This window comes from Haemorhous mexicanus, chromosome 1 (assembly GCF_027477595.1).
Source record: "Haemorhous mexicanus isolate bHaeMex1 chromosome 1, bHaeMex1.pri, whole genome shotgun sequence".
NCBI classification, from domain to species: Eukaryota; Metazoa; Chordata; class Aves; order Passeriformes; family Fringillidae; genus Haemorhous; species Haemorhous mexicanus.
Genome location: NC_082341.1, coordinates 158135034 through 158143157, shown reverse-complemented (window position 1 = coordinate 158143157; position 8124 = coordinate 158135034). Strand labels below are relative to the sequence as shown.

General features: G+C 68.7%; 1 protein-coding gene across 1 annotated transcript; it reads left to right on the top strand.

Moving 5' to 3' along the window:
• Positions 1-1043: 1043 nt before the first annotated feature.
• Positions 1044-7877, top strand: SCRT1 (scratch family transcriptional repressor 1). Its single transcript, XM_059849269.1, has 2 exons — positions 1044-1155; positions 7150-7877. Exons 1-2 carry the CDS (start codon positions 1044-1046, stop codon positions 7875-7877), a joined length of 840 nt encoding a protein of 279 aa, XP_059705252.1.
• Positions 7878-8124: the final 247 nt, after the last annotated feature.

Here is an 8124-nt window from a genome sequence, read left to right as displayed (position 1 = left end):
CCCGAATCCCGGGATTCTCCCGGCTCCAATCGCTCCCCGAATCCCGGGATTCTCCCTGGTCCTACCGCTCCCGAATCCCGGGATTCTCCCGGCTCCAATCGCTCCCGAATCCCGGGATTCTCCCGGTTCCTACCGCTCCCGAATCCCGGGATTCTCCCGGTTCCTACCGCTCCCGAATCCCGGGAATCTCCCGGTTCCTACCGCTCCCGAATCCCGGGAATCTCCCGGTTCCTACCGCTCCCGAATTCCGGGAATCTCCCGGTTCCTACCGCTCCCTAATCCCGGGATTCTCCCTGTTCCTACCGTTCCCCGAATCCCCCGCAAATCCCGGGATTCTCCCGGGTCCTACCGCCCTCCCTCCCTCCAGCCCCTCCCCCCTCCCCCGGTGGGCGGGGGTCTCTGTTGTCCCTCCCCCTCCCCGCCCCGGGGGCGTTCCCCTCCCGCCCCCTCCCCCCGCCCCCCCCGCCGTTCCCCGCGGCCGCCGCGCCCCCCCCCGCGTCCCCCCCGGCCCCGTTATAAGCGCGGGGCCGGTGCTGAGCGCTCACACGCTCCGGGCCCCGCGCCCCCTCCCGCACCCCCATCCCGCAGCCCCCCCCATCCATCCATCCCCCCCCACCGCCCCCCCCGACCGCGGTCCCGCCCCCCCCCGCCGCCGCCGCCGCCGCCGCCGCCGCCGCTGTCCGCGGTGCTGAACGGGCGCTGCCCGCGGTGCTGACCCGGCCGCCGCCGCCGCTCCGGGACCCCCGCACCGGGAACCCCCCCGCTCCCGGAGGGGTTCGGCCGCCCCCCCGCGCCGGTGCCGACCCCGCCGGTCCATGCCCGATCGCGGGGGGGGTCCGGGAGCCGCCGGGCGCGGCCTCACCGACACCGACACGGCGGCGGCGGCGGCGGCGGCGGCGGCTGCGGGCGGCCCCGGCCCGGAGCTGGGCGGCCGCGCCCGCCGCACAAAGCCGTAGCTCGGTTCGGCACCCCCCGCCCGTCCCCCCCCCGCCCGGGGGGGGCCCTTTGTGGCGGCGGGGCCGGGCCCGGTCCCCGGAGGAACCATGCCCAGGTCGTTCCTGGTGAAGAAGGTGAAGCTCGATGACTTCCCCGCCGGTCTCGACGCCCCGTACGGCCGCGCCCGGGCGGATTTCGGCTCCCGGTTGCACGAGAAGGGTAAATACCGAGCGCCGGGCCCCGCCGGGCTCCACGGGCTCCCCCCCTCCCCTCCCCCGTCCCCCGGCCGGGAACCGCCGCATTCCGCCGCGCTGCCGCCGCCGCCGGGCGCGGGGGGACGGCGCCGAACCGCGGCCGGAACGACCCGGGCGGAACCGGGGCAGAACCGGGGCGCCGAGCGGGCGGCCGGTCCCCGGCGCCGCCGCTGCCCTTTGTCTGCGGGAGCCAAGTTCAAGGGCAGCGGCGGCGGCGGCGGAGGCGCGGAGCCCCCCGCGGCCCCGCCGCCGTTGTCCCCGTTGTCCCCGTTGTCCCCGTCCTCCTCACGGCGGCCTTTGTGCGGAGCGCGGCCCCGGCCGGGCCCGGTGCGGCGGCGGCGGCGGCGGCGGCGGCTGCGGCGCGTTGCGTAACCGGGACCGGCGGAACCGCCGCAGCCGCCGCACCGGGCCCGGCCCGGCCCCGCCGTGACCTTGAGCGGGGCCGGGGCAGCGGCGGCGGCGGGCGGGGAATGCGGGAATGCGGGAGCGGGGATGGCGGCGGCCCCGGGAATGCGGGCACGGAGCGGGACGGCCACAAGGGAAGGGACAGCGGCGACAGGGGAAGGGACAGCGGCGACAGGGGAAGGGACAGCGGCGACAAGGGAAGGGACAGCGGCGACAAGGGAAGGGACGGGATGCGGGAGGCAGGGACCGGGAATGCGGGCACGGACGGGGACGGCGACAAGGGAAGGGACAGAGCGGTGAGGGCAGGGACAGGGACAGGGGAGGCTGGCGCAGATGGGGACAGTGACAAGGGAAGGGACAGAGCCGTGAGGGCAGGGACAGGGACAGGGGAGGCTGGCGCAGGGATGGGGACAGTGACAAGGGAAGGGACAGAGCGGTGAGGGCAGGGACAGGGGACCGGGAATGCGGGCACAGATGGGGACAGTGACAAGGGAAGGGACAGAGCGGTGAGGGCAGGGACAGGGACAGGGGAGGCTGGCGCAGGGATGGGGACAGTGACAAGGGAAGGGACAGAGCGATGAGGGCAGGGACGGGGACAGGGGATGCGGGCACAGATGGGGACAATGACAAGGGAAGGGACAGAGCAGTGAGGGCAGGGACAGGGACAGGGGATGCGGACACAGATGGGGACAGTGACAAGGGAAGGGACAGAGCGGTGAGGGCAGGGACAGGGACAGGGGATGCGGGCACAGATGGGGACAATGACAAGGGAAGGGACAGAGCAGTGAGGGCAGGGACAGGGGATGGAGGAAGGAGGGACGGGGACAGGGGACAGGGACTGCGGGGACAGGGATGGGGGACAAGGACAAGGGGAGAGAGAGATGAGGGGGACCGAGGGCAGGGACAGGGACCCGGACAGGGGACAGGGACTGCGGGGACAGGGACGGGGACAGGGGTGAGGGACAGGAACAAGGCGGGGGAAGAGATGCAGGGGGCTCAGGACAGGGACAGGGACAGGGACAGGGACAGGGACAGGGACAAGGACCCGGACAGGGACAGGGAGCAGAGCGGAGATGCTGGCAGCCATGGGGACAGGGACTGCGGGGACAGGGACAGGGACAGTGGCCGGGACTGCGGGGACAGGGACTGCGGAGACGGGGACAGGGAGAGGGCAGGAGGATGCGTGCAGGGACAGGGACAGGGGACAGGGACAAGGACAAGGGACAGGGACAGGGGACAGGGACAGGGACAGGGACAAGGGACAGGGACAAGGACAAGGGGCAGGGCACAGGGACAGGAAGCCATCGGCAGGGATGGGGACAGGGACTGCGGGGACAGGGGACAGGGACAGGAGCCAATGGCAGGGATGGGGACAGGCATGCGGGGACAAGGGACAGGTGACAGAGATGCGGGCAGCGATGGGGACAGGGACTGCGGGGACAGGGACAAGGGAAGGGACAGGAGGCAATGGCAGGGATGGGGACAGGGGACAGGGACAGGAGCCAATGGCAGCGACAATGAGAGGGACACGGCCAGGGATGGGGACAGGGGGCTGCGGGAAGGGACAGGGGCGGGGACAGGGACAGGGACAAGGGACAAGGGGTTAAAGGCAGGGACAGGGGACAGGGGACAGGGACAGGGACAAGGGGTTAAAGGCAGGGACAGGGGACAGGGGACAGGGGAAGGGACAGGGACAAGGGGTTAAAGGCAGGGACAGGGGACAGGGGACAGGGGAAGGGACAGGGACAAGGGGTTAAAGGCAGGGACAGGGGACAGGGGACAGGGGAAGGGACAGGGACAAGGGGTTAAAGGCAGGGATGGGACAGGGGACAGGGGACAGGGGACAGGGGACAGGGGACAGGGACAGGGACAAGGGGTCAAGGGCGGGGATGGGGACAGGAACTGGGGACAGGGGACAAGGGACAGGGGACAGGGGACAGGGGACAGGGGCAGGAAAAGGGGCGGGACAGGATCGGGGGCAGGGACAGAGGCTGCGGGAAGGGACAGGGTTGGGGACAGGGTTGGGGACAGGGACAGGGGACAGGGACAGGGTGAAAGGACAGGGTCAGGACCAGAGGGTGTGGGCACAGGGGGACAGGGGACAGGGACAGGAGCAGGGGACAGGGACAGGGACAGGGGACAGGGACAGGAGCAGGGGACAGGGACAGGGACAGGGACAGGGACAGGGGACAGGGACAGGGACAGGGACATGGGGAGGGACAGGGACAAGGGGTTAAAGGCAGGGACAGGGGACAGGGGACAGGGGACAGGGACAAGGGACAGGGACAGGGGAAGGGACAGGGGACAGGGACAGGGACAGGGGGTTAAGGGCAGGGACAGGGGACAGGGGACAGGGGACAGGGACAAGGGACAATGGGGTTAATGGCAGGAACAGGGGACAGGGGACAGGGGAAGGGACAGGGACAAGGGGTTAAGGGCGGGGATGGGGACAGGAACTGGGGACAGGGGACAAGGGACAGGGGACAAGGGACAGGGGACAGGGGACAGGGGACAGGGGCAGGAAAAGGGGCGGGACAGGATCGGGGGCAGGGACAGAGGCTGCGGGAAGGGACAGGGTTGGGGACAGGGTTGGGGACAGGGACAGGGGACAGGGACAGGGTGAAAGGACAGGGTCAGGACCAGAGGGTGTGGGCACAGGGGGACAGGGGACAGGGACAGGAGCAGGGGACAGGGACAGGGGACAGGGGACAGGGACAGGGACAGGGACAGGGGACAGGGACAGGGTGAAAGGACAGGGTCAGGACCAGAGGGTGTGGGCACAGGGGACAGGGGACAGGGACACGAGCAGGGGACAGGGACAGGGAGAGGGACAGGGGACAGGGACAGGGACAGGGACAGGGGAAAGGGACAGGGACAGGGACAGGGACAAGGGACGGGAACAAGGGACAGTGGCAGGGGACGGGGACAGGGACGGGGACAGGGACAAGGGACAAGGGACAAGGGCAGGTCAGGGGTTGAGTCGGGCACGGTCTGGCGGGGGGATGGGCCGGGGGTCGGGGAGGGGGACAGACAGGGGGACAGTGTGACAGAGAAGGGGACAGACAGACGGGGGACTGGCAGGGGGACAGACAGGGGGACAGGTAGTGGGACAGGCAGGGGACAGAGGGGTGACAGACGAGAGGACAGACGGGGGACAAGCAGGGGGACAGACAGGGGGACAGGTAGGGGGACAAGCAGGGGGATGGGCAGATGAGGGGCAGGGGACACGGAACACACAGGGGGACACAGGGGGGACAGACAGGGGGACACAGGGGGGACAGACAGGGGGACACACGAGGGACACACACGGGACAGCCAGGGGGACACGGGAGGGACAGACAAGGGGACACAGGGGGGACAGACAGGGGGACACAGGAAGGACAGGCAGAGGGACACAGGAGGGACACACGGGACAACCAGGAGGACAGAGAAGGGACAACCAGGGGACAACCAGGGGGACACAGAGGGGACACAGAGGGGGACACAGGTGGGACAGACACAGGACAGGCAAGGGGACACAGGAAGGACAGACACGGGACACACAGGGGACACAGGAGGGACAGACATGGGACAGCCAGGGTGACACAGAAGGGACACACACAGGACAGCCAGAGAAAGAACAGACAGGGGACACACAGGGGGACACAGGAGGGACACCCAGGGGGACACAGGGGGACACAGGAGGGACACACAGGGGGACAGAGGAGGGACAGACAGGAGGGACACAGAGGGGACACACAGGACACACAGAAGGGACACACGGGACAGCCAGAGGGACACACAGGGACACACGGGGGGGACACAGGAGGACACAGAAGGGACAACCAGGGGGACACACGGGACACACAAGGGACAGACAGGGGGACACACAGGACACACAGAACGGACACGTGGACCAACCAGGGGGACACGCAGGGACACACGGGACAGACAGCGGGACACAGAGGGACACACGGACCAACCAGGGGGACACGCAAGGACACACGGGACAGACAGCGGGACACAGGAGGGACTCAGAAGGGACACACACAGGACACAGAAGGGACACACACAGGACACAGAAGGGACACACACAGGACAACCAGGGGTACACAGAAGGGACAGCCAGGGGGACACAGGAGGGACACACGGGGGGGACACAGAGGGGACACACAGGACACAGAAGGGACACAGGACAACCAGGGGGACACAGAAGGGTCACACAGGGGGACACAGGAGGGACACGTGGACCAACCAGGAGGACACGCAGGGACACACGGGACACACAGGGCGACACAGAGGGTCACACAGGGGGACAGGCAGGGGGACACAGGAGGGACACACGGGACACACACAGGACACAGAAGGGACACACAGGGGGACACACGGGACACACAGACCAACCAGGGGGACATGCGGGGACACACGGGACACACAGAAGGGACACAGGAGAGACAGACAGGGGGACACAGGAGGGACACAGAAGGGACACACACAGGACAACCAGGGGACACGCAGGGACACAAGGGACAGCCAGGGGGACACACAGAAAGGACACGTGGATCAACCAGGGGGACAGGCAGGGACACACGGGACACACACAGGACACAGAAGGGACAGACAGGGGGACACAGGAGGGACACACAGGGGGACACACAGGGCACACAGAAGGGACACACGGGACAGCCAGAGGGACACACAGGGGGACACAGGAGGGACACACGGGGGGGACACAGGAGGACACAGAAGGGACACACAGGGGGACACGTGGACCAACCAGGGGGACAGGCAGGGACACACGGGACACACAGGACACAGAAGGGACAGACAGGGGGACACAGAGGGGACACACAGGGGGACACACGGGACACACAGGGGGGACACGTGGACCAACCGGGGGGACATACACACAGAACACAGAGGGGACAGACACGGGACAGCCAGGGGGACACACAGGGACACATGGGACACACAGGGGGACACAGGAGGGACAGACAGGGGGACACAAGAAGGACAGACAGGGGGACACACACAGGACACAGAGGGGGACACAGGAGGGACAGACATGGGACAGGCAGGGGGACACGCAGGGACACACACAGGACAACCAGGGGGACAGGCAGGGACACACGGGACACAGAGGGGGACAGCCAGGGGGACACACAGAAGGGACACGTGGACCAACCAGGGGGACACGCGGGGACACACGGGACACACAGGGGGACACAGAGGGACACACAGAGGGACAGCCAGGGGGACACAGGAGGGACACACGGGACACACACAGGACACAGAAGGGACACACAGGGGGACACAGAACGGACACACAGGGGGACACACAGAAGGGACACACGAACCAACCAGGGGACACGCAGGGACACACGGGACACACAAAAGGGACACGTGGACCAACCAGAGGCACACGCGAGGACACACGCGACACACAGGACGACACGCAGGGCCACCAACACCCCCTCCCCTTGCCCGCCACCCCCTCCCGCGTGTGTCCCCACCCCCCCCCCCCCCCCCCCCCCGCGGTGGCCGCCCTGACCGCTGTCCCCCGCGCTGTCCCCAGGGTACATCAGCGAGTACATGGCGCCCTCGGCCTTCGAGGGGGACCCCGAGGCGGCGCTCAAGGTCCCGTCCCCGGACTCGCTGTACCCGGGCGGGCGCGGCGACTTCGGCGCGGGTGACTCGGAGCCCCCCGACAGCCCCCACTCGGGCATGGCCGGCGGTTACATCAACGGCGACGCCGCCGTGAGCGAGGGCTACGCCGTGGACGCCTTCTTCATCACGGACGGCCGCTCCCGGCGCAAGGTGAGCGGCGGAGCGGCGCGGAACCTGCCCCGCCACACCTGCGGCGAGTGCGGCAAGAGCTACGCCACCTCGTCCAACCTGAGCCGCCACAAGCAGACCCACCGCAGCCTGGACAGCAAGATGGCCAAGAAATGCCCCACCTGCGGCAAGGTGTACGTCTCCATGCCGGCCATGGCCATGCACCTGCTGACCCACGACCTGAAGCACAAGTGCCAGGTGTGCGGCAAGGCGTTCAGCCGGCCCTGGCTGCTGCAGGGCCACATGCGCTCGCACACCGGGGAGAAGCCGTTCGGCTGCGCCCACTGCGGCAAAGCCTTCGCCGACCGCTCCAACCTGCGCGCCCACATGCAGACCCACTCGGCCTTCAAGCACTTCAAGTGCAAGCGCTGCAGCAAAACCTTCGCCCTCAAGTCCTATCTCAACAAGCACTACGAGTCCGCCTGCTTCAAGGGCGCCGCGGCGCCCCTCAGCCCCCTGCACCCCTGAGGGGGTCGGGGTGGGCTCGGAGACCCCCGCCCGGCTGAGCCGCCTTGGCCCCCTCGAGGCTCCTCCGCATGAAATTCGCCCCTCGGGGATCCAGAGGGAGAGATCACCCCAAAAGTTTCACCCCTCCGGGATCCAGAGGTTTCACCCCCCGAGTTCTGCCCCTCCGGGATCCAGAGGGAGAGATCACCCCCAGTGTTCCACTCCTCCGGGATCCAGAGGTTTCACCCCCCGAGTTCTGCCCCTCCGG

What these genes read in the sequence shown, in the direction of transcription:
- SCRT1 (XM_059849269.1), top strand. Translation starts at nt 1,044, where the DNA reads ATGCCCAGGTCGTTCCTGGTGAAGAAGGTGAAGCTCGATGACTTCCCC. An exon ending in CTCCCGGTTGCACGAGAAGG is followed by an intron (nt 1,156 to 7,149) that starts GTAAATACCGAG and finishes CGCTGTCCCCAG; the next exon opens with GGTACATCAGCGAGTACATG.